The 26,201-nt window shown below is 41.1% G+C and overlaps 2 protein-coding genes across 2 annotated transcripts in view; one reads left to right on the top strand and one right to left on the bottom strand.

The window, feature by feature from the left end:
- LOC135108164 (dolichol-phosphate mannosyltransferase subunit 3-like) overlaps window positions 1–26,201 on the bottom strand; it is a 131,865-nt gene that overhangs the window by 54,395 nt on the left and 51,269 nt on the right. The window lies entirely within an intron of this gene.
- LOC135108162 (uncharacterized) lies at window positions 5,072–18,492 on the top strand. Its single transcript, XM_064018913.1, has 8 exons — window positions 5,072–5,229; window positions 7,079–7,378; window positions 12,934–13,075; window positions 13,368–13,552; window positions 13,730–13,968; window positions 14,139–14,264; window positions 15,185–15,234; window positions 16,765–18,492. Exons 2-8 carry the CDS (start codon window positions 7,100–7,102, stop codon window positions 16,902–16,904), a joined length of 1,161 nt encoding a protein of 386 aa, XP_063874983.1. The 5' UTR covers window positions 5,072–5,229; window positions 7,079–7,099; the 3' UTR covers window positions 16,905–18,492.

Here is a 26,201-nt window from a genome sequence, read left to right as displayed (position 1 = left end):
ACTAATACTGCTACCACTACCACTACTACTACTATTTCTACTACTACTACTATTACTACTACTACTACTACTAATACTGCTACCACTACCACTACTACTATTATTACTGCATTAATAAGTAGCCATTTAATTGGCAATACACTCATTTAGTTTGTGTTGAGCCATCACCACTCTCTTTTGCTTGTCACGTTTTATCAAAAAAGGTATTGAATTATCAAAATGTTTGTCTCAGACTCTGTAGCTCATTTTCAAAATTTGGATTGTTTTTTTTTTTTTTTTCCAAGTCAATAGATAACCACTTTAGAATGACGTGGAGAATCACTCAACACGAAACACAGAGACGCTGTGAAGGCTCTGATTTCGCGGCAGCAGCTTCATGAGCCACTCTCTGGACGTGATGTTCTAATCATATAAGTGTTTGTTTATGCATTTTATGTTTTTTTGCGTCATAAAAACATAAGAAAGTAAGGGAAGGTGCAAGAAGCCATCAGGCCTACACGTGGCAGTCACTGTGAAAAAACATAGCTTCCTATTCCCACTTATCATCCCCATCCATAAATTTGTCTAATCTTTTTAAAACCTCCCTAATCACTCAGCACTAACAACCTGATTACTGAGTCCGTTCCATTCATCTGCCACTCTATCTGAGAATCATTTCCTTCCTATATCTTTCTTGAACCTAAATTTTTTCAAGCTTGAACCCGTTTTTTTTTTTTTTTCAATCCTGATCACTGATTCAGATGATTTTGCTTAAGTCATCCTTGTTCTAACCCTTATACCACTTAAGGAGTTCTATCAGGTTCCATCTTAACAAAGTCAGTGTTTTACAATATGCCTTTTTTAACTAGTGATTTTGATTACTTTTATTTACTCTTAAGGAATACTTCAGCTATTATGTTATTTTACTCTGGAACTCCCTGCCTGTTTCTGTGTTTCCTCCTTCGAATGACTTGAACCCTTTCGAGAGGGAAGTTTAAAGACACTTGTTCTCTAATTACTGACGATCGTTGATGGCTATTTGGGGACTGGCACCTTAATGGGCTTTTTTTTTTTTATTTCGTTGCCTTGGACGGTGCTCCTCCGACATACAAAAGGAAAAAAAATCATAGTTAAGTTTTTTTTTATACACACTCATGAGTTACATAAGGTGATTAATTTCTCAAATGGCAACTAATAAATACTCATTATGTATATTTCACTATACGAATTAAATCCTTTTGACTTCCGCGATGGATGGAGATTCGAGCTGCCTCTTTCACACGACACGATGAGAAATGTCTTCACCCAGGCGGAGTTTGGGACAGAACGTAACGAGAGAGAGAGAGAGAGAGAGAGAGAGAGAGAGAGAGAGAGAGAGAGAGAGAGGTCCTGTTTGTGTGTGTGTGTGTGTGTGTGTGTGTGTGTGTGTGTTGCAAGAGACGAGTAATAATTATTTTCCCCGTCGCACCTTCAGGAATAAATAAAATGAGGAATTTCCATTTTTATCGTAGGTAATAAGTAATAATAATAATAACAATAATAATAATAATAATAATAATAATAATAATAATAATAATAATAATAATAATAATAGTAATAATAATAATAATAATGAGAATAGTAATAATAATAATAATAATAATAATAATAATAATAATAATAATAATAATAATAATAATAATAATAATAATAATAACAACAATAATAGCAGTAATATTAGTCATCAGATCTCCTCAATTTTAGTTGTATTTTTTTTTTCTTTTCTTCTGTTTATATTTCTTTTCTCTCCACAGTTCTCTATCTCTTTCAGTCTATCACGTACTTCCCTCCGCGTTACCATTTACTTCTTTCCTATAGGTAACATTATCTACCCTGGCAAACTACACTGTATTCTTAATAGTTTCCTTGTCTTTATACATGTATATTCAAATTAAAGGCAAACATTTCCTGTGATTCATTTCTTTGTCTCCGTATGATGTGGTCGCCAATTCTTCTTTCCTTCCTGTAACCTTCACAGTAGTACCACTTTTAGCTATGCCTGGCGTATCCTGCAGTGGGAAGCGAGTGACGGGAATACTTCTGACAAGGGAACGTTTGCAGTGACGAAGTGTTGCGCAAGAAATGTGAGTATGTCTATAAATATACAGGAGTTAGTTTATCTAGAAGTGTGGGAAAATCCTCGGGAAGTGTACATGTGTTCGTTTTTGTTTTGTTTTGTTATTGTTTTGGTTGTGTGTGTGTGTGTGTGTGTGTCTTAGTCTCTCTCTCTCTCTCTCTCTCTCTCTCTCTCTCTCTCTCTCTCTCTCTCTCTCTCTCTCTCTGTGTGTGTGTGTGTGTGTGTGTGTGTATGTGTTTCTTGACTCTGAAGAATGTCCCCTTATGCGCGCGCGCACACACACACACACACACACACACACACACACACACACACACACACACACACACACACACACACTCACACACAAACAAGAACCCTCGTCTCTAATACATTCATAATATATTAAACCTACTATCTGCAAATGCCATGACTGACTAACTGACTGACTGACTGACTGACTGACTGACTAACAGGCTGACTGACTGACTGACTGACTGACTGACTGACTGACCAACAACGCACAGTTTCCTCAAAACAAGAAACATTACCGTCAGCAGCTTAAAACGGTAATTTTCTGACGCTTAAGGATCTCAACACGTGTTACACTCCCTTTTTCCGCTTCCGCGCCGTGACCTCCTTGCTGTGGGAAGGGAAGCCGCCTTGAGGACGCCCGTATCCAGAAACGCTTTGCCTTCTCCCCTCGACTATTTTCAAAGGCCACAGAAATTATTACCCATGTTCTCAAGAGTGCTTCTTCTATTAATAATGTAGAAATCGTGTTAGTTTATCACTAGAACCATAAAAAAAAAAAAAAAAACTGCCTTCAAAAGAGTCTAGTTGAATTTACACATTTTAATGTGTAAATTCTACTAGATTCTTTTGAATGCAGTTGAGGTGTGGCTGAGAAGTGATTCAGAATACGGTCCAGGAATTGACAACAAACGCGCCACGCAGGGGGGAATGAAGTAACGTGGAATAGTTACGGAAGGAAGGTTAAGAAGTTGTAACGCACGTGTGTATATAAATAACCACGGTTACCCTGAATTCTTGCTCGATTCTTGTGAAACGGAGGTATTTACGTCTGTGTGTGTGTGTGTGTGTGTGTGTGTGTGTGTGTGTGTGTGTGTGTGTGTGTGTGTGTGTGTGTGTTGATATTTTTTGTTGGTCTTTCGTGTTTGTGGCTTCCTTACGGTGTGTGTGTGTGTGTGTGTGTGTGTGTGTGTGTGTGTGGTAGTAATAGGAAAAGATGAAGCCCGGGGTAGAGGGAATACGTAATCTCTCTCTCTCTCTCTCTCTCTCTCTCTCTCTCTCTCTCTCTCTCTCTCTCTCTCTCTCTCTCTCTCTCTCTCTAAGGTCCTGTCATCTTTCAACACATACCCGCCGCCACTCCCTCCGCCGCCCTCACCAGTAACTACGCAGGACTTGTCTGCCTCCTCTCGCCCTCACTGTAAGCACCAACAGCCAGCCAGCAGCGGCGAGGGTCACGTGCATCCCTGCCGGTGTCGTTGGGTGTCTGTCAGGATCTTGAGAGGAATGATTACTTACAAAACAGGCGAGGTATTGTGTAAATCTCTGGTCTCTCATAAGGCCGGTTTTCAGAGGCCACACAGATGACCTGTCTGATTTTGAAGGGTGATTTTTTGTGTTGATTGTGAAGAATTTTTGTTAAACTATGATTAGAAGGTTGGAAACTCCCTTGAAAAGCCTTAAATTTCCTATTAGAGCCTGTTTATAGGAAAGATAAGACACTGAATGGTTTAAGAGTGTGGTGTGAGAGCAACAGTGCTCCCTTTTGTCGCAAGGACGAGTGGTTGGCAGGTCAAGGTAAGGGAGTTTCACCACAGACGAGAGAGAGAACAACCAGAAAATTACGGCTAGAAAGGAAAAATAATAATGGTAATAGATACAAGAAATAAGAACATAAGGGAAGCTCAAAGAAGCCATCAGGGATACACGTGGCAGCTCCTGTACAAAACATATGCACAAATAATTTATCTACCTAACATCCCCATTCATTTATATAATCCATTTTCACAGCTCCCTATTGAGTTCCGCTTAGCCTGATTGCTGATTGTATTCGAGTCGTCAAACACCTTATATATGAATCAGTTTCTTTTTATGTCACATCTTAGGAACAATTTTATGAAGCTTAAACCCGTTGCTTCCATTCATGCCAGGAGAACGGAAACGAAGCCTAGGAAGTAGAGGTGTTGTGAGGACATCTCTCTCTCTCTCTCTCTCTCTCTCTCTCTCTCTCTCTCTCTCTCTCTCTCTCTCTCTCTCTCTCTACTAGACTGACAATAGTGTACTTTGTGTTTGTCCATTTTAAATCACGGAAATAACTTTAGTCTACAATTCATTAATTCACGGGCAAAACTATGATGCTTTTTCAAATCGTGATTTACACAGTGAAGGGATCAACAGTGAATTAATGCACTGAATGAAACTAAATTTAAGGTAACTTGGCCTTTAGATAAAAATGCCACTGTTACTTGGACGTTATCCCGTCTTTTGTTACTCTTTTCCGGAGCATCTCTTACAAAGATAAACAAATAGATACAGAAAGAAATTAGTAAGTAAAACAAGAAAATAAATAAACACAGAAAAAAAGAAAGAAAAAAGAAAGAAAGTCATGAAGAAAGGAAGGAAGGAAGGAAGGAAGGAAAGAATGAGGAGGAGGAAAGATTAAATACGGAAGGAAAGAAGGAGGAATAGGAGCGAAGGAAGAAGACGAAGAAAGGAAACAATGAATGAATAAACAAACAAATAAATGGATAAACAAAATATAGAAAGAAAAACACCCTGACCTCTACGTGTAGCGAGAGGAGTCCTTGCATCACATTCTAACGAGTTAAAAGGCCCAGGTGTCCGGCCAATCAGCCACGACGCGCCTTCTTCCTGCTCTGTCGTGACTCACCTGTGATTCATTGAGGGGGATTTTCCAGCGTCAGAACACGAGAGACATTACACAGTGGTCGTCCTTCCTGCTTACTGGCGGTTTCTTTGTGAGCAGCAGCAGCAGCAGTGGGCAGTGAAGGACGAGTAGAGCAAAGGCAAGGGTCATTCAGTTGGGTGCCGTCACCGTGAGCTGAGGTGTAGCAGCGGCGGCGCAGACTAACTCTCAGTCTTACCCCGAGATCGCCAGTGTGAAGGTGAGAGAGAGAGAAAGTGAGAGAGAGGCTGGGTTCATTTTGTTAACGGGATGAGTGACGTTCTCGTTTAGTCTCTGGCGGTTTTTTTCTTTCCTTTCTTTTTCTTTTCTTTCTTTAATAGGAGTAACGCGGATGTTTTTTCCTCCCTTACTTCCTTTCCTTCGTTCCTTTCTTTCCTTCCTTCGTTCTTTCTCTCTCTTTCGTTCCTCCTTTCTTTTTTTATTGTTTGTTTCCTTTCTTTCCTTCCTTTCTTTCTTCCTTTCTTCCTTCCTCCCCTTCCTTTTCTTCCTTGCTTTTCTCTTTCCTTCCTTTCCTTCCTTGCTTGTTTCCTTCCTTCCTTCCTTCCTTCCTTCCTTCCTTCCTTTCTTTCTTCCTTCCTTCCTTCCTTCCTTGCTTCCCTCTTTGCTTTCCTTCCTTGCTTGCTTGCTTCCTTCCTTCCTTCCTTTCTCTTTTCCAATCTACTAGAGAAGGGTCCAAGACAGAAGTTAAACATGACAAACGACAATTAAAAAAATATAAGTGCTTATTGTCGTGAATTCTTAGTGGAGGAGTATGTACGTATTTTTTGGTTCGTATTTTGAAATGCTTCTGTCTCTCATAAGAACTGTTTACAAAAGCGACAGAGATGACCGGGCAGGTTTTCATGGGTGCGTTGTGTTCATTGTCGATACACAAAACCTGTTGAACTATCACTAGAATCGTGAAAAGGATTTGAATACTCTAATAACTACCACTAAAATTGTAAGAAAAAGTAGATTTGAAAACTTCTATAACTGCAGAATTCTTGTTAAACTATTACTAGAATCTAAAAAAAAAAAAATCGAAAACTCTGATAACCTCCACTAAAGTCTCTTTATAAATCCAAAATCTCGTTAAACTATCACTAGAACCATGCAAAGCATATTTGAAAATCGCAGTAACTTCCACTAAATCCTGATAAAGTAGTCATGAGGAAAGGCTGGAGTGTTTGGACCATATTCTCAAACATTTCTACGCCGCAAAAAGACTTTAGTTGAAGTTCAAGGTTCTAGTGACAAATTAGAAAGATTTTTACATTACTAATAGGAAAAAACACTATTTGAGAACCCGGTTTATCATCTATGTGGCCTTCGAGAATAGTCGTAGTGAGAGAGAGCAAAGCGTTTCAGAAAACGGGCCTTTGAGAATACAGTCGCGGTTTGAGATGGAGGGTGTAGCAGAGGTGTAGCAGGTGTGTAGTATGCGTGGGGGTTTGTTCTGAGACACCCGGCAGGACGCGGTACGTGTGTGAAGAAGCGCGTGGTAGCAACACTTCCTCTACGCAAGTCTGGTGGCGCCGCTACGCCACCACACACCGGGCTGTGGTTAGCGGCAGTGACGCACACACTGACGGCGACCTGCATCCGCCGCGTCCTGGCGTGCGCTTCATAGTGTTAGTGCTGGTGGTGCAACTTCAATTACGACAAGTACGACAGCAATGACGACAGCGATGATGACGATGACGACAACGATGACGATGACGATGACGACAGCTACATTATTATCAACAAATAACAAACCACCACCACTACTCCCAACAACAACAATAACAACAACAACAAAAACAAAAATAACAACAATAACAGTAAAAACAACAAACAAGGAACAACAACAACAACAAGAACAACAGCAACATCAATGACGACGACGACAATTAAAAACAACAAACAAATAACAGAATATAACAAACACCACCACCACCACCACCAACACCAGACACTCTACACTACCATCACATCTTCTAATAAATCGCAAAACCAAGCCATACCAGATAGCACCAACCCTTCCCTCTTCCCCACCCTCACTAGCCCTCCTCCCTTCCCCTGTACAGAACACGAGACCCTGGCACAGAATGCGGGCGGTTGGCTGGCTGCCCCTTCCCCTCCCCCTCACCCTCACCCTCACCCTCGGCCTCACCCTCGTCCTGGCGGAGGTTCAGGGTGACTCTATCGCTCCGGGCATCAGGGTTCTTCAATCGAGGCCCAAGAGACAAGATTCCCGGATTATCTTCCCCGACTCCCAAAGCGGCCCCGGTATGTTTGTTCCTCGCCCTCCGCCCCTCGTCGAGCCTAGCCCAGAGGAAGGACCCGACACGGCGCTCGAGCTGCCTGAGGACCTCGATCTCAACACCGTGAGTACTGGTGGTGGTGGCGGTGGTGGTAGTAGTATTAGTAGTAGTAGTAGCAGTAGTAGTAGTATTTCCGGTAGTAGTAGCTGTTGTTGTCGTTTTTGTTGTTTTTTGTTGATACTATTATTATTGTTGTTGTTGTTGTTGTTGTAGTTGTAGTATGGTATTATTATTATTATTATTATTATTATTATTATTATTATTATTAGTAGTAGTAGTAGTAGTAGTAGTAGTAGTAGTAGTAATAGTAGTACTAGTAGTAGTAGTAGTAGTAGCAGTAGTAGTAGAAATAGTAATAGTAGTCATAGCAGTAGTAGCACAGTAATAAGAGGAGGAGGAGGAGGAGGAGGAGGAGGAGGTGAAGGAGGAGGAGGAAAAGAATAAGAAGAAACAGGACGAAAAGTAAAAAGAGAAAGAGAAGGAGAAGAAAGGTAAGGAAAAGGAGCAGGAATGGTAATAATACTCCAAAGAACAATGACAACCTCTAATCCACATTCCACTTAAGACGCTCCTAACGCGAATAATACAAGGCCACCACGAAACGCCGATAATGACACAACTTGTAAGCAACTTCCCTTGTCATCTTCCTCTGAACTGACGAGCTGTGTGACTCTCTCTTCCTCTCCCTCTCTCTCTCTCTCTCTTTCCTGCGGTTCTATTACACAAAATACCCACTTCCTTTATAACCGAAGCATTGTGTGGCATATGACTTCACCTCCCTAAGCGGCTGCACAACCTTTCTTTTCTATGAAGCGTTGTGTATCGTCTGGTATTAGGGCGACCAGAAGAGATGGGTATGCAATGGCTTGATGGAACAGCCACGCGCTAAACTCCGGAACTCTTCACCTGATTCTGTTTTCCCACCTTCTTATGTCTTGTAACTTTTAAAAGAGAGGCGTACCAGGTAAGAGAGAGAGAGAGAGAGAGAGAGAGAGAGAGAGAGAGAGAGAGAGAGAGAGAGAGACTAAATTAATATTCCCAAAGAGAGTTCTGAAAATACTTAGCGAGGCAGGAAGGATGACAGGACGAGAGTAGACAGGAGGAAGGGTGTTGTCTTCAAGGTATTGCATCACCAGGTAAGGCAAGCAGGCAGGCAATTAGTAAACAATGCGTCCCGGTCACTTCACCAACAAGCCTTGATGTTCTTTTTTTTTTTTCCTAGATGCAAATGACAATGTTTCTCTCCTACTGGTGTGTTGTGGCTGCATTGCGTTACGAAGCAGGCGTGTTCATTGTGCGTATGTGTGTGTGTGTGTGTGTGTGTGTGTGTGTGTGTGTGTGTGTGTGTGTGTGTGTGTGTGTGTGTGTGTGTGTGTGTGTGTGTGTTGTGAATTACTAGTTGTTGTACCGGTCTCTCTCTCTCTCTCTCTCTCTCTCTCTCTCTCTCTCTCTCTCTCTCTCTCGTGGCCCCGTTCTCTGTGGACCCGCCACACAAGGCAGCCCACAGAGGCGCCGTGGGCAACGTGCGGGTCGCCCACTCACTCAGTCACCTTGAGCCACCGCGGGTCGCGCCTCGGACCTCTGGGCGTCGCGAGGCGGGTGCTGGGTGAAGGTGAAGGTGTTGCCGCCTCGTGTTGAGAATTGTTGAGTTTTTGGGTTTTTTTTCTAACAGGTTTCAAGATGCTTCTCCTTCCTTTTCAGATAATCCATTTAGCTCTTTCCTTTAGGGACTAGCACCTCTGTGGATCTTTTTTTCACCTTTTTGTCTTTAGTAACTCTATGCAGAGCCGCTCTTACATAAGAAAGGGGAATGCAAGAGATTTCACACGTGCTTTCCTGTTCTTATTCGTTTAATTTTACCACGTTAACCACGTGTTAAGATTAAGATAAGAAAAGTATTGTACAGAATCTTTATATGCATATATATGAGAGAGAACTGGGTTAAACGAACAAAGTTTCTAATGTAAAGCCAGTGGAAAGTTTAGAGAATGCCTGGTGGACAAAAACAGACATCTCAGAGTGATACATGGTTAAGAAATGATGAGTGAATTCAAAGGATTAAAGAACTGACTATATGCTGTGTAAAAGACATGAAATGTGTGTTTTAAAGTTAGAATTGTTTGTGGATTATCTTTTAGTTTTTGCAAGGGAATGCAGGAAGGAGGAATATAACAAGGGAGGTATATGTAAAATACTCATGGATAATCAGGACAAGAAACAATGTATTCAACCTTGATAAAATAAGAGATGAAAACGATAGGAAAGATTCGGCTCTGAAACAATGGTAGATGAATGGAATAGACTCAGTAATTAGATTGCTAGTGTTGAGTCATTAGGGAACTTTAAAAGAAGATTAGAGAAATTTATGGATGAGGATTATAGGTGGAAATAGGTAAGTATGTTTCATGCATGGACTGCCACGTGTAGTCCTGATGGCTTCTTGCAGCTTCCCTTACTTTCTTATGTTCAAAGAAATTTCAAAGAGCAAGAAGTCTCCTCCTATAGTACTTGAGAAAATAAGTACAGTATGTAAGAGAAAGAAAATGTGATGTACTACTACCCCTGTTGTTTATAGGGCAGGACATGAATGCTTCCTGATATGGCAATGTTGACAGATTAATGTGCTGTGCGTGTAATGAAGGTGGAGACACAGCGTGGAGGGTGACGGGTGTAGTGGTGTAATGGTGTAACTGCTGGTAATAAAAGGTTTCAGTTACTCCATCACTCCTTTTGTTGTTAGTGTGTAGTGTCTTGAAGATGTTCTCAAAAGTTTCTATCAATAACTTTATTAAGCAACAGAAAAGCTACAACGAGCAATCAAAGGGACTAATTAGCAAGTATCCTGCGTCATGTGAATAAAAACAACGCGAAAACCTGGCTAGATATCTTCGTATTATTTTAAGATTTTTATCACGAGTAGTTATTGGAATCCAGAACGTTGAAGAAGACAGACTCACGTGTATGATGCAACAGAGGACCACCACATTAAAACACTTCTTCGCAGCACCAGCACAACTTTCAAAAGACTCTAGTTGAAGTGACACGGGTTTTTAAGGATTTTTTTTTATGGTTCTAGTGACAGAATAATAATATTCGTACATTATGAAAAGGAGAAACACTCTTGAGAACCTGGCTAATCATCTCTGTCTCCTTTCAAAATAGTCGTGGTGAGAGAGCAAAGCGTTTCAGAATACGGAGACTCCCACTCAATAACTGAAACGATGGCAACTCCTCTTGGACAGCAAATGAGGCACTTGTGAGGGTTTCTATGACACACTTCCTCTCACCACCTCCTCATACCCTCCTCATCACTCGCTCCACCTCACACCCTCCTTACATCTCTCCTCACATCGCCTTCCTCAATCATTCCCCCACACTCCTCTGATATTATCTCTCTCTCTCTCTCTCTCTCTCTCTCTCTCTCTCTCTCTCTCTCTCTCTCTCTCTCTCTCTCACACACACATGACTGTTAGGGTTAGCTTACAGGAAATATGACCTTATGCATTTAATTTTTTTTATTTTTAGAGAGAGAGAGAGAGAGAGAGAGAGAGAGAGAGAGAGAGAGAGAGAGAGAGAGAGAGAGAGAGAGAGAGAGAGAGGTGGACAAAAGAAGCTTTGTTGGAAGGTCTGACACACACACACACACACACACACACACACATCACTTGTGTGTGTGTGTGTGTGTGTGTGTGTGTGTGTGTGTGTGTGTGTGTGTGTGTGTGTGTGTGAGAGAGAGAGAGAGAGAGAGAGAGAGAGAGAGAGAGAGAGAGAGAGAGAGAGAGAGAGAGAGAGAGAGAGAGAGGGAGAGAGACAGAATAATATATCAAAACTTCCCACAAAGCTTCTTCTGTCCATCTCTCTCTCTCTCTCTCTCTCTCTCTCTCTCTCTCTCTCTCTCTCTCTCATACGCGATTCCAGGAACAACAAAATAATTTCTGCTGAAGTGACTAATCAATTTTTCTTTTCCCTCATATGTTCAAACCTGTTGTCTATTTTTTTGTTATATTGCGTAGAGGGAAAGAAAAAAGAAAAAAAAAATCACAAGCATAATTTTTTGGACCTTCGACATAATCTGTGGAATTTTCATAATGATTCAGTTTCTTTTCTTAATGATGTTCCTTTTCAGTTCATCATTGCAACTTTTCCATCATTTCCATTTCTCGTAGGGATGCAGAAAAGGAAGAGGAGGAGGAGCTGCTGCGTGACTAGTATTCCAATTCTTAACCACTTTGTTCTCTCATGGGGACTGTTTTAAAAAGCCACAGCAATAATCAATCAGGTTGTTATCATGTTTTTCCACACACTGATGATGTAGAATCCTTGTTGAACTATCACTGCATTATGAAAACGCCCTTCAAAACCGGAAATTCAACTAGACTCTTTTAAACAGTAGAGATAAGGCGTTGAGATATTTGTGAAAACGAGTCTGTGTGTGTTTACGTGTGTGTGTGTGTGAAAGCACCCTTGAAAACCTGAACTTCCATTATAGATTGTTAAAAGTAGAGATAAGACGCTGAGATGTTTAAGAATGCGACCCTAGGGATATGTGTGTGTGTGTGTGTGTGTGTGTGTGTGTGTGTGTGTGTGTGTGTGTGTGTGTGTGTGTGTGTGTGTCCTGAGGCAATGCAGGCTCGTTCATAGAGGAGGAGACGCGAGAGGAAGACGCGGCGTAGTTTTTATATTTCTGAATGTCTGACTTCAAATCTATGTGACGCACTTCTCTGTGTACTTTCTTTCATGCGTATATTCTTCCTCATTTATTCCTTTTACTTTCTTCCTTCTTTCTTCGTGTTTCAGTTCCTATTGATGTTTCGTGATTACAACAGATGAAGATATTTTACCTGTGTTGTTTACTCAGTCATCCCTTTAGACTGCCTCATTATTTCCCATTATTTCATATAAAAGAGAGGATCTGGCTTGGAAGAGAGAGAAAAAAAGGCCCATTGAAGACACCAGTCTCTAAAGCGAACAGTCTGAAAGAAAATCATCCAAAATTTGAGAAATATTTTGAAACAGTTCAAGTCAGAGGCAGGAAGGAATACAGAAACAGGCAGGGAGTTCCGAAACTTACCAGTAAAAGAGATGAAAGATTGAGAATATAGAGCGTAGGTTACAACCACTGATAATAAAAGACTGACTTGCTCCATCACGGATGTGTGTTTTGAGACTTGCCTTATCCATGTTCTAAAAAGTTCCAGTTTCATCTCGACTGTTATTGGAAATTATTTGGATCTTCAAGGAAGTTTTCATGATTCGAGTGATGGTCCAACAAGATATTTGGATCAACGATGGAAAAAAAAAAAAAAGTTGTGAAAACCTGACTGTGACCTTTGAAAATAGTCTTTATGTCTTTTATGAAAACTCAAAGCGTGCAAGAATACGAGACATGTCCTCACCACCAACATGAGACAGCAAACATCATGGTGACTTGCCTTTCCTGCACCAGCCAAATTCAGAGGCATCTCACCAAGTGTGTGTGTGTGTGTGTGTGTGTGTGTGTGTGTGTGTGTGTGTGTGTGTGTGTGTGTGTGTGTGTGTGTGTGTGTGTGTGTGTGCGCGCGCGCGCGCGCGCGCGGCTCGTGTATTATACTCATTAAATGTATGTATGTCTCGTACAGATGGGCAGGCACGACCTCTCGGTCATCAATGCCATCGAGAACATCACGGCCTTCGCGAACTTCTTCGGCATCACACTGCCTTCCCAGGACGTGGTCGACAAAAGCTTCCAGATTGGCTCCAGGATGGCCAACGACGTGGGAGGTGAGTGACCGACCATTTGTTGTTGTTCTTGTTATTATTATTATTATTATTATTATTATTATTATTATTATTATTATTATTATTATTATTATCATTATTATTATTATTTATTATTTTATTTTTTTTATTACGATTCGCATCCCAATGCAATCTAAAGAAAACTTAAAGGACGACGTCATCTGAGTACTGTGGCCTGCGGGGCGCAGACCAAAACTGTGATGTGGGAGGCGAGGAGCAGTGTGTGGCGACAAGCTCAGCATTTATCCTGTTTTACATTGACTGCTTCCCTCAGACGCCGCCGAGATGGCCACCATGGCCACGTGTAAGCCGGAGATCCGCACGGTGGAGTTGGACCTTCCTTCGCAGGCCAACACCTTGTTCTACCCGACCTGCGTGAGGCTAGAGCAGTGCGGCGGCTGCTGCTACGGCCCGCTGCTCACCTGCCGCCCCAAGCTCACTAAGGTGGTCAGGTTTAAGGTGAGTCTGGTCATGTGCTGGGGCAGCCCAGACCTCATGACTTATTTTAAGTTTTATCATTGGCTAGGAAAGAGGTTGTCTTAGAAAAGAAAAGAAGAAAAAAAAAAAGACTTGAAAAGTATGTTGTCACTGTGAGGTCAAATATCATCACATCATGTAAGCACACTGACACGACAGGTGCTGAAGACTGTAGTCAACCGCAGCAGCAACATTGACTCAGCCCGGTCACGCAGTGATAGCCGACGACAACGACGCCGAAGACGCCGCCGCCGCCGAGAGGTTGTTCCCAGCTTCCACGTGGTGGAAGCCATCAAGCACGTGCAGTGTGAGTGCGGGTGCAAGGTGCAAGAGCAGGACTGTAACCCCACCATACACAACTACCTACAGAGCGAGTGTGCCTGTGTCTGCAAGAGGAGGTAAGTACTGCGTGTGTGGGTCTGGCGTCAATCACTTTAGTCTGGTCGCCAAGTAATAACACCTAAAATATTGTATAAAAATATGAACTTTACCGGGAACAAGTTGAAACCGCTCGTCACCACGATAATTAAGAAAGGAAGGGCGTGCTAAGAGTTTGCTTCCCCGCCAGAGACGAGAAGGCGAAGTGTGAGCAGCAGAGCAGCATTAAATATTGGGACAACGACTCTTGCGCCTGCTACTGCCGCAAGCCCGTGGACTGCGGCACCGGAGAGTTCTTCTCCCAGGACTCCTGCAAGTGAGTGCTGCAGAGAGAGAGAGAGAGAGAGAGAGAGAAAGAGAGAGAATGGCTGCCTCAGCCCTCATTTTACTGACGACAAAAGTGTTAGGCTGGATAAGGTTATAGTTATGCAGCAGGCGCCAGGCTCTAAATCCAAGTGGGATCACGTGGGGTGCCACAGATATGAATTTTGGAACAATTATTATTTTCATATATATTAATGACCTAGATAGTTCTGTGGCTTCCCTGCGTGAACTTTTTATTTCTGAAGGGTTGGAAGAGAGTGGGTGACAGGACAGGAACATCACTGTTAATAAATTTTGAAAAATAGTGACCATCTACCACAGCAGCAATAGAACGGTCACAAAGGAAACTTGAGATGAAGTTACAGAGAGGCTGTGACTGCCCCCTTGTGTTGTGAGACACAAAGGGAAACGTTCAGTGAGGTCAGCTGGATTTAATGATAAGTTCAGAGTATCCCCTGATCCAGTGCTTTAGACTTCACTTGGAGTAATTATCGTTTCGGCAGGTGACTACTGCCTCCTCCTTTAGATTCACTAGGTTAGATAAAAAAAAAATATATATATATATATATATATATATATATATATATATATATATATATATATATATATATATATATATATATATATATATATATATATATATATATATATATATATATATTCATATATATAGGAAGGAACTGGTTCTCAAATAGTGGTAGATGAATGAAATGGACTCAGTAACCAGATTGTTAGTGCTGAGCCAATTAGGGAGCTTTTAAAGAAGATTAAACAAATTCTTTGGATGAGGATGACAGGTGGAAATAGGTATGTTTTCTGCAGGAGCTGCCACGTGTAGGCCTGATGACGTCATGCAGCTTACATTATTTTCTTATGTTCTTATGTTCGTTTCAATCTTTCCCCTTCCCGCAGTTGTGAACGGCTGGTGGCTCGCGGCGGCTTCGCAGTGGACACAGTGGAAGGTAGCGCATCATAGGACAACACCTAACACACTCTTCTTGAATGCACTGCACGGACCCTCTACTGGCACGATTTCCTTTGCATCCCTGCTGTGTCTGAAGCGCGTGCCTGGCTTGTCCTTCACACCTGTCACTGAATTAACTAATGATACATGGAAAATTAGTAAACACGAATACCTTTCTTTGCTCTCATCGTGACTTTCCACGGCAATGTGGCCACTAACCATTGCAGTGATTTCCAGCCTAAGACTCTTCAAACCTTTCTATATAAACACAATGGCTGCGGACAATGGTTCTGTTTTATGCCCCGGACTTCGAGAATGCAACACAGGCACACACACACACACACACACACACAAAAAAAAAAAAAAAAAAAAAAAAAAAATGTATTCTCGATTTATAAAAAAAAGAGAAAAAATATATAATTGTTTGCACTGTAGAAATTGAGATAGATAGATAGATAGATAGATAAATAGATAGATAGATAGATAGATAGATAGATAGATAGATAGAGAGAGAGAGAGAGAGAGAGAGAGAGAGAGAGAGAGAGAGAGAGAGAGAGAGAGAGAGAGAGAGAGAGAGAGAGAGAGAGCACATTCTAACGAGGAACGACTTAACAAAACAACACAAGTTTATAACAAGACTATATGTGGGTGTTTCACTTAGGCAAACTAGATCAATTCCTCAAAGCGAACCACTAACCTTAGGAATGGACTGAAGAGGTACGAGGCGCGAGCAGAGACAGAGACCAACACCTTAGCCCGCATCTCACCTCACTGCCACAACTAGCAGCACAACCACATAACTGAATGTTTATGCCACTGCCACAACTTGCTAGACTCAGTGCCAGACTTAGCAGAAGACTGAGTGTCACCAGCTTAGCACTAAACATCAGAGACAGACATAAGTTTTACCCCGTGCCATTGCAGTGCCAACTCAGTGCCTAAGTATTTATTAATTTCAGTAATAAACTATAAACTCAATTCCACAGCTTAGCATCATATTTTAGTGGCAGACATAACATCATAACCCTATGCTGCTGAAGTGCCAAACTAGTGCCTCATCTTAGTGCCTGTCTTGGTATCGGTTAGTCTCAGTGCCAAACTGTAATAAAGCTCAGTGCAATAACTAAGCACCACAGCTGAGTGCCTGACTATACACAACTCTCCATCTTCCCCGTGCCATTGCAGTATTAACTTAGTGCCACATCTTAGTGCCTGTCTTAGTATCAGTTAATCACAGTAGTAGACTCGGGACCATATTCTGAAACACTTCTGCACCGCACCTTCACTACATTTAAAAGGCTCTAGTTGAATTGACACGAGTTTTTAAGGGTGTTTTTTTTTTCGGTTCTAATGACAGAGTAACAAGATTTCTACATTATTAATAGAAGGAACACCTTTGAAAATTCGGCTAATTATCTCTGCGGCCTTCGAAAGTAGTCGTGGTGAGACAGCAAGGCGTTTCTGAATTCGGGTCTTACAGCTGAATGTCACTGTTCAAAGCTCGCCATTCTTGCCTTCCTTCCCACAGGCCACGTAGAGAGAAGCAGACCCTTTGAGAGACCATCCCGACGCAGACCAGTTCGAATCCCACTCCGTCACGAGTCACTCTCCAACAGACCAACGCTCCTCAACATCCTTCACTCTCCCCGCCGTGAAATTTCGTTCTAATTACATCGTATCACTTGTCACGCCCTCTGTCACGCTCACATTCCCTTGTCACGCTCACATTCCCTTGTCACGCTCCTTGTTAAGCTCCTTTGTCATGATTTATTTTTACGCTTCTTATTGTCCTTTCTTGTCATGCTCCCTGTCACGATTCTTGCCATCTTTTTTTTTCCCAACAGTCTCTAAAGCATTTACCGCCATCATCCACCCTCACATCTTCCTAATAGCAAATGTTGGTGATCATGGAAAATATTGTCAAACAGTGGAAATTTTTAAGAGCAAGGTTGGTTTTCTCGTTCCTCACTGTCTCAAGAGCTGCAATTTTCATTTGCCGTTACCATTCGTCACATCCACGCCTTATTATTAATTGCTGGGGACTATGGAAAATATTGTCTACTGAAGAGTTTCGAAGAGTAGGATTAGTTTTCTCGTTCCTCTCTGTTTATAAAGCCCAGATCCGCATTTACCATCACCTCCTGGCAGGCCCACGTCTTCCAAATAATTGTTAGTGATCATCGAAAATATTGCAAATCGGTAAAAAGAGTTAAAAATCACGATTTATTTTTTTCTTCCTAAAATTGTCTAACTATCAGGTCTGCGTTTACCACCACCACCCCTTACATCCACTCTCTCCTATCCTCTGACTCAGAAGCAAGAATAATTTCCCTGAATCTCACACACATCCACACACACACACACACACACACACACACACACACACACACACACACACACACACACACACACACACACACATGTCCTGATCCACTTTTTTCTCGCTTTCATGAAATGTTGAAGAAATATAACCTCATAAGAATCATCTCATATTCCACTCCCATCTCGTCACTTTTATAAAACCCCTATGCTATATTAATCCCCCTCTGTTACACTCCTAAATGTCTTAATCATGTTTCAACTTTCCAAAAATAGTGTATAAGCATTTCATCTCATATTCATAGTCTTAAGATCAACACCATGTCCTCTACCTCCTTAAAACACCTTCAATTCCTGCATCTCGTCGCCATTGCTTATTGCTGGAGACACCCTCAACACTCAATCTCGACTCCTGATTCACTTGTACACTCCCTCCTTTGGCTCCTCCCGTCTCCTTCCCTCTTGAGCCTTGTTAGAGAGGTTTATGGTCAGGAGGAGCCGTGGTCATAAGTCGAGCACCTTTCCACACTTATCTCCACTGTGCTTTGCGTTTTCCATCAATCTAAAATTGTCTGATCTGCTGACAGTCTTAAAAGCCCTATGTTCAATTGACGATCTTATTATTTTGTTTATCTGCTGACAGTCTTAAATGTTCTCTAATCTGCTGATATCTGCTGACACTCTGGAGTCTCCTGACCTGCTGAAAAAGAGAATCCTGATAATTGTTGGATTTTCAGCTCCTCAGGGGACTCAAAAGGTGAGGAAGGTCGCTAACACATTGGGAAATAAGTGTGACGCGTTCACTAACTTTTGACTTTCACTGTACACACCACTTTGCTATTTTCCTACATTACTCTAGATAAAGTGTTATGATATACTTAAGATTGTATTTATTTGTAGTATTTGTAGTATTGAATAACTAAAAAGATGAGTCTGACGAGTTGATTTCATTTCCTTGACATCTCTTTTGTGACTGACACCTCAAAGGGATTTTTTTTATCTCTTTTTTTGTTTCCCTTGGCAGTGACCCTCTTACATAAAAAAAAAAAAAAATCCATGTACGCCTCATTATTCTTGTCATGACCCGGGCTCGTCTTTTGAAAGGCTCTGGGCACTTATTAGATCTACTTTCAAAGGCTACAGTGATGGTTAGTTGGGTGCTTTCTCTGCAGAATCCTTGTTAAACTGTCACTAGAACCACAGCAACATCCTTGAGAATCCCAGGAACTTAAATCAGTCTGTTGAAAGGAGCCAAGACAAGACGCGGAAACGTTTTGACAATGAAGTCTTTCTATTTTGTCCTCCATCTGACCTTCCATTGATTTCCCAGCCATCCTTCCTCTCTGAACCTTCCTACTTATGTTTTCTAAGGGGCCCCATAGACGTTACGACCGCCAGAACCTGCCACCACCAGGATTCATAACGTGAAGATGACGGCGACGTTTGCAGATGAGGAGTTCTGGGCTGATTTCATTGAGCTTTATAAAGAACAATCTTGTCTATGGAAGGTAAAAAATGAAGATTAAAGCGACCAAGTTAAAAGGGATGCAGCATATGACATTTTATTCGAGAAATTACAAGAAAAGTGTGCAACGGCCAAACGAGACTGTACTGATAATAAATAAATAAATAAATAATCTCAGAAGATGCTTCGGAAAAAAAAATGCAGAGTCCATGGTAGGGAACTTCAGCCGATGACGTCTGCACGCCAAGTCTATGTGTACTATGACTTGCTACCACTCTTAAACCCGCGTCTTCCTTCATCGCTTGGGTTTCTCTAGTTCTGCAGCGATACATGCCACAGTGATGGCTCCAAGATCATAGGCTACATCCTCAACGCTGAGTAGAGAGATATATCCTCACTCTGTCACATCTCGGGAGAACTTAAGTAAAACTGAACGTCTATGGGCAACGCTGAGGCCGGAGTTGAACGGAATTGGAACGGAGTCTAATATGCTGTCGGGACATGTATGGGGCCCTTAAGTCTTCCTTCCGCGCTCTTTCTTTCTTTTTTTTTTCTTTTACTTTCTTTTTCATCCTTTTTCCTTTCCTCCTCTTTTCGTCCTCTGCTTTCTTATTTTTTTTCCTCTAACCTTTCCTTCTTTTTTCCTGCATTCCTTTTCTAGTTATTTTCTCCAGCTTTTCCTTATACTACTGTCTTCCCTTTCCTTATGCACCTAACATTACTCATTTCTCCTTCCTATCTTTATTCCTTTTATTTTCTTTTTTTCTTTTTTTTAGTGTTAATTTTAGTGTTAGTTTTTCCTGCATCAGTCTTTCCTTCCTTCTTTTTTTCCTAGTCTTTTCTTCATTTCCGTCTTTTTTATCAGTTTTCATTCAGACTTTGCTGTCTCTCTCCTTTTCTTATGTACTCAATCTTCTTTCCTTTCTTTTCCCCCTTTCAGCCTTTCTTTCTTTCTTTTTTCAGTGTTCTTGCAAACCTTTTTTATATTACCGTCTCTCCTTTTCTCCGACACTTATTCATCTTTCCTTCCTTTCTTTATTCCTTTACTTTCTCATAAGTTTTCATCCAACCTTTCTTCATATTACTATCTCTTTTTCTCTTCACCATTCCCTCCTTCTATTCTCCCTTTCCTTTTTTTTTTTAGTTTTCATCCATACCTTTCTTCACATTATTATCGCTTTTTCCTCTGCACCCCTCCTTCCTTTCTTCCTTTCTCTCATTAACAGTCTCCCCTCTTCCTACTGCGCTCATCCTTCCTAGTCTTCCCCTCCTCCTTCTTCCACTGCTGCCCAGCCCTTGGTCTGTCCATATATGTATATACAACAGAAGACAACTGGTATTCAGGATAGCACTCAGAGACCACAGCTACCAACCACAGGACGGGAATGAATTAAGTCAAGTGAGTCAAATACTTGTCGGTCCGGTCATGGGCTGTAAGTCTTCGTGCAATGCCAGTAAAGGCGTAAATCTGTACCGTATGTTTAAAAGTTTAATTCTTTATTCGTTTCTCAAAGCCCACAGAGATTATTATACATGTTTTCCATGAGTGATTTTTCTACTGACTGTAAAATCCTTGTCAAATCATCACTAGAATCATGAAAATACCATAACAAACACTAATAACTTCATTCAAGTTTAGGTTAAAAGATCTTTAAGGAAGACGTCTTTAAGTGGTATTAAGGATTCAAGAAGGGTGACAAACAACATTTTTAAAATCAGTGATCAGAAAAAGAAAAGAAATAATGGACTCAAGCTTGATAAAATTAGATAAAAAAGATAAGAAGGAACTGGTTCGGCGAGAAAACTTGACAAGTACGAAGAATGCCATGCCACTCCATGTTTGGGCGAGGAAGGAAAGAGGATTCTTGTAAAGTCCCGTAAAAAAAAAAAAAATAAATAAAAACATTATATATATATATATATATATATATATATATATATATATATATATATATATATATATATATATATATATATATATATATATATATATATATATATATATATACATATATAGATAGATAGATAGATAGATAGATAGATAGATAGATAGATAGATAGATAGATAGATAAATAAATAGATAGACACACAGATAAATAGATGGATAGATAGATAGAGAGATAGATACACAGATAGACAGATATAGATATTGTTTCACTGGAAATAATTTGACGTATAATACTTGTATATTGTGTCCAAAATCACCTTTTACATATAAATAAGGTGAAGTAACATGCGACACTATTTTTTTCCACCTTTGAATAAGAAACGGTCAATAACATTTAAGTAACACCACAACTGGATCCGCACACTACTAAGGGATGCTCGAAAATACCTACTTTATCACCCTGTCAAGTCAAACCTTTACTGAAGGGCGTGCTGAACCAAATCCCTTATTTGGCCTCGTACAGGAATTAGCTGCTGGACAAGGCGGACAGTGTGGAGGATCAGGTGGAAGGAAATCGTGGAGGAAGGCAGTTTTCCTGGTGGGTGCGTGCTTTAGGTTTTACGCGTGCTGACGTGTTGTGGCGTATTCTGGCGTGTGTTGCCGTGACGCACTGGGAGTTGTGTCGCAACGGAACCTTCTTCTAGCGCATGATATGAGGAAGCAAACCCAGTGACGTCCCAGAAAAATATCACTGCTCCCCACACACACTCATTTTTGTTTTCTTTCATATTCACTTTTCTTTTTGGCTTTTCCTATTTTTGTTCATTCGTTTTCGTTCAGAAGCACACACACACACACACACACACACACACACACACACACAAACACACACACACACACACACACACACACTACTAGAGGAAAAGATAAGACCCTGTATCCTTAAACGCTTTGAGTTGAGAAAGACTTTCAAAGGCCACAGAGATGATTGGTCGGGTTTTCAAGGTTGTTTTTCCCTAATGATAATACAGAAACCTTATCAAATTATCACTAGATCATATATAAAAAAAAATGTTCAAAATCACTATAACTTCTAAAAAATTTGCTCAAAGTAGGTGACATAAAAGTTTGAGAATAGAAACGAGAAAAGGTAGTTTTGAATAGAAATGCAGACGATGAGATCTCTAGCCATTTCAGACCCCATAAGTAATCGGTTTAAGTAAATATCTTCTGTATAACACTGTACAACTCCAAATCAAATCAAATATAAGAGTTAACACAAAAATTGAGGTCTCCTTGCTTGCAGTGAAATTAACTGATCACTGTTGTGGTCAGTTAATTTATCTATTTCATTATATTTTGCCCCTTTTCTGTTCACTGAGTAAGCAACAACACAGTCTGTCTATTTTTCTTCGTGGGGAAAAAGAACACCTTCATGTTCTCGCAAGTCACGGTCTGCAGTGAAATCAAGAGACTAGACTCTTAAGAATATTTTTTCTTCATCTCTGGAACAAAGCGATGTGTCAAAATTTGACACATCGCTTTGTTTGATAATAATAGTGTTATTTAATAACACTATTATTATCAAATTACTTTTATCATTAATATTATCATTATCATTACTACTACTACTACTATCACAGGAGGAGGCAGTAGACACCTGACGAAACGATAATTGCTCCCAGTGAGGTCTAAAGCACTGTTCAGGGGGTGCTGTGAACTTATCATTAAACCCAGCTGTGACCTCACTGAACGTTTCCCTTTGTGTCTCACAACACAAGGGGGCAGTCACAGCCTGCCCTCTAAAGACAACTCTCCTCTCTCCCTCCTCTCTCCCCCATCTGGGGAGGGGACCATAAATGTCCCCAAGTCGGACTGCCTTTCCGTCGACGACCCTCAGTGTCTTGACACCCCCCTCAACTTTTTTCTTCATTAACTTCTGCAACATTCGCGGTCTAAGATCTAATTTTCAATCTGTAGAACACCACCTCTCCTCTTCTAAACCTCATCTTCTTTTCCTCACTGAAACTCAGGTGTCTGAGGCAACTGACAGTAGCCCCTTTTCTGTTCCCTCCTGTGTATCCTCATTTTCGATCCAAAGCTGGATGCTGCGTTTATGTGCGCAATGACCTAACCTGCTCTCGTGCCCACGCTCTTGAATCTTCCAAGTTTTCCACCATCTGGCTACGACTACAGAGTCATTCTCATACTAAATTTATTTGTGCTGTATACCTCTCTTCTAACTCCTCTGACTATAAGAAATTCTTTGACTACTTAACTTCCAAAGTGGAGCACATTCTGACCCTCTTCCCTTTTGCAGAGATCTCCATTCTTGAAGACTTCAATGTTCACCACCAGCTTTGGCTTTCCTCTCCCTTCACTGACCATCCTGGTGAACTAGCCTACAACTTTGCTATCCTCCATGACCTAGAGCAATTGGTGCAACACCCTACTCGTATTCCTGACCGTCTTGGAGATACGCCCAACATTCTTGACCTTTTCCTGACCTCTAATCCTTCTGCTTATGCTGTCACCCTTTCTTCTCCGTTGGGCTCCTCCGATCACAATCTCATATCTTTATCTTGTCCTATCACTCCAATCCCTTCTCAGGATCCCCCTAAGCGAAGGTGCCTCTGGCGTTTTGCCTCTGCTAATTGGGGGGACCTGAGGAGGTATTTTGCTGATTTTCCTTGGAATGACTACTGCTTCCGTGTCAGAGACCCGTCTTTGTGTACTGAGCACATAACAGAGGTGATAGTGTCTGGCATGGAGGCGTACATTCCTCACTCTTTTTCTCGTCCTAAACCTTCTAAACCTTGGTTTAACACAGCTTGTTCTCGTGCTATACATGATAGAGAGGTTACCCACAAAAGGTACTTAAGCCTTCCATCACCAGAATCTCATGCACTTTATATTTCTGCCCGGAACCATGCCAAGTCTTCTCCAACTAGCCAAAAACTCCTTCATTAACAGAAAATGTCAAAACCTTTCAAGATCTAACTCCCCTCGTGATTTCTGGCATCTAGCCAAATATATCTCCAATAACTTTGCTTCTTCTTCTTTCCCTCCTCTACTTCAACCAGATGGCACCACTGCTATCACATCTATTTCTAAAGCTGAACTCTTTGCTCAAACCTTTGCTAAAAACTCTTCCTTGGAGGATTCTGGGCTTGTTCCTCCCTCTCCTCCACCCTCTGACTACTTCATGCCACGTATTAAAATTCTTCGCAATGATGTTTTCCATGCCCTCGCTGGCCTAAACCCTCGGAAGGCTTATGGACCTGATGGGGTCCCTCCTATTGTTCTCCGAAACTGTGCCTCCGTGCTTGCACCTTGCCTAGTCAAACTCTTTCAGCTCTGTCTGTCAACATCTACCTTTCCTTCTTGCTGGAAGTTTGCCTACATTCAACCTGTTCCTAAAAAGGGTGACCGCTCTAATCCCTCAAACTACCGTCCTATTGCTTTAATTTCCTGCTTATCTAAAGTTTTTGAATCCATCCTCAACAGGAAGATTCTTAAATATCTATCACTTCACAACCTTCTATCTGATCGCCAGTATGGGTTCCGTCAAGGCCGCTCTACTGGTGATCTTCTGGCTTTCCTTACTGAGTCTTGGTCATCCTCTTTTAGAGACTTTGGTGAAACTTTTGCTGTTGCCTTGGACATATCAAAAGCCTTTGATAGAATCTGGCACAAAACTTTGATTTCCAAACTACCCTCCTACGGTTTCTATCCTTCTCTCTGTAACTTCATCTCAAGTTTCCTTTCTGACCGTTCTATTGCTGCTGTGGTAGACGGTCACTGTTCTTCTCCTAAATCTATTAACAGTGGTGTTCCTCAGGGTTCTGTCCTGTCACCCACTCTCTTCTTATTGTTCATTAATGGTCTTCTAAACCAAACTTCTTGTCCTATTAACTCCTATGCTGATGATACCACCCTGCACTTTTCCACGTCTTTTCATAGACGTCCAACCCTTCAGGAGGTAAACATATCACGCAGGGAAGCCACAGAACGCCTGACTTCTGATCTTTCTAAAATTTCTGATTGGGGCAGAGCAAACTTGGTATTGTTCAATGCCTCAAAAACTCAATTCCTCCATCTATCAACTCGACACAACCTTCCAGACAACTATCCCCTCTTCTTCAATGACACTCAACTGTCCCCCTCTTCTACACTGAACATCCTCGGTCTGTCCTTTACTTATAATCTGAACTGGAAACTTCACATCTCATCTCTAGCTAAAACAGCTTCTATGAAGTTAGGTGTTCTGAGACGTCTCCGCCAGTTTTTCTCCCCCCCCCAGCTGCTAACTCTGTACAAGGGCCTTATCCGTCCATGTATGAAGTATGCTTCACATGTCTGGGGGGGTTCCACTCATACTGCTCTTCTAGACAGGGTGGAATCAAATGCTTTTCGTCTCATCAACTCCTCTCCTCTAACTGACTGTCTTCAGCCCCTCTCTCACCGCCGCAATGTTGCACATCTAGCTGTCTTCTACCGCTATTTTCATGCCAACTGCTCTTCTGATCTTGCTAACTGCATGCCTCCCCTCCTTCCGCGGCCTCGCTGCACAAGACTTTCTTCTTTCTCTCACCCCTATTCTGTCCACCTCTCTAACGCAAGAGTTAACCAGTATTCTCAATCATTCATCCCTTTCTCTGGTAAACTCTGGAACTCCCTGCCTGCTTCTGTATTTCCACCTTCCTATGACTTGAATTCCTTCAAGAGGGAGATTTCAAGACACTTATCCACCAATTTTTGACCACTGCTTTGACCCTTTTATGGGACTGGCATTTCAGTGGGCATTTTTTTTATTAGATTTTTGTTGTCCTTGGCCAGTATCCTTCCTACATAAAAAAAAAAAAAAATTACTATTACTACTACTACTACTACTACTACTTTTATCATTATTATCGTTTTTATTGTTATTATTATTATTATTATTATTATTATTATTATTATTATTATTATTATTATTATTATTATTATTATTTTTATTATTATTAATATTTTCATTTATTATTATTATCATTATTATTATTATTATTAGCCATCAGCCCTACATGTGCCAGTCCCTGTATAAAACATCCCCGGCGTTTTACCAACTATTCTTCCCATTTAAAAATTTGTTTAATCTTCTTTTAAAGCTCCTTAATGACTCGGCATGAACAAGCTGGTTACTGAATACACTCTACTCATCGACCACTCTATTTAAGAACCAATTTCATCCAATCTCTTTTTCAGTAAAGACTTACATACAAAACTTATCTTCCGGACACTGACAAACACAAA

The sequence above is a fragment of the Scylla paramamosain genome, chromosome 16 (assembly GCF_035594125.1).
Source record: "Scylla paramamosain isolate STU-SP2022 chromosome 16, ASM3559412v1, whole genome shotgun sequence".
In the NCBI taxonomy this organism is placed as follows: domain Eukaryota; kingdom Metazoa; phylum Arthropoda; class Malacostraca; order Decapoda; family Portunidae; genus Scylla; species Scylla paramamosain.
Note: the sequence above shows the minus strand (reverse complement) of the source record. Positions and strands in the feature narration are given on the sequence as shown.

What these genes read in the sequence shown, in the direction of transcription:
- LOC135108162 (XM_064018913.1), top strand. Translation starts at nt 7,100, where the DNA reads ATGCGGGCGGTTGGCTGGCTGCCCCTTCCCCTCCCCCTCACCCTCACC. An exon ending in CTAAGGTGGTCAGGTTTAAG is followed by an intron (nt 13,553 to 13,729) that starts GTGAGTCTGGTC and finishes CTGACACGACAG; the next exon opens with GTGCTGAAGACTGTAGTCAA. An exon ending in GCCTGTGTCTGCAAGAGGAG is followed by an intron (nt 13,969 to 14,138) that starts GTAAGTACTGCG and finishes CTTCCCCGCCAG; the next exon opens with AGACGAGAAGGCGAAGTGTG.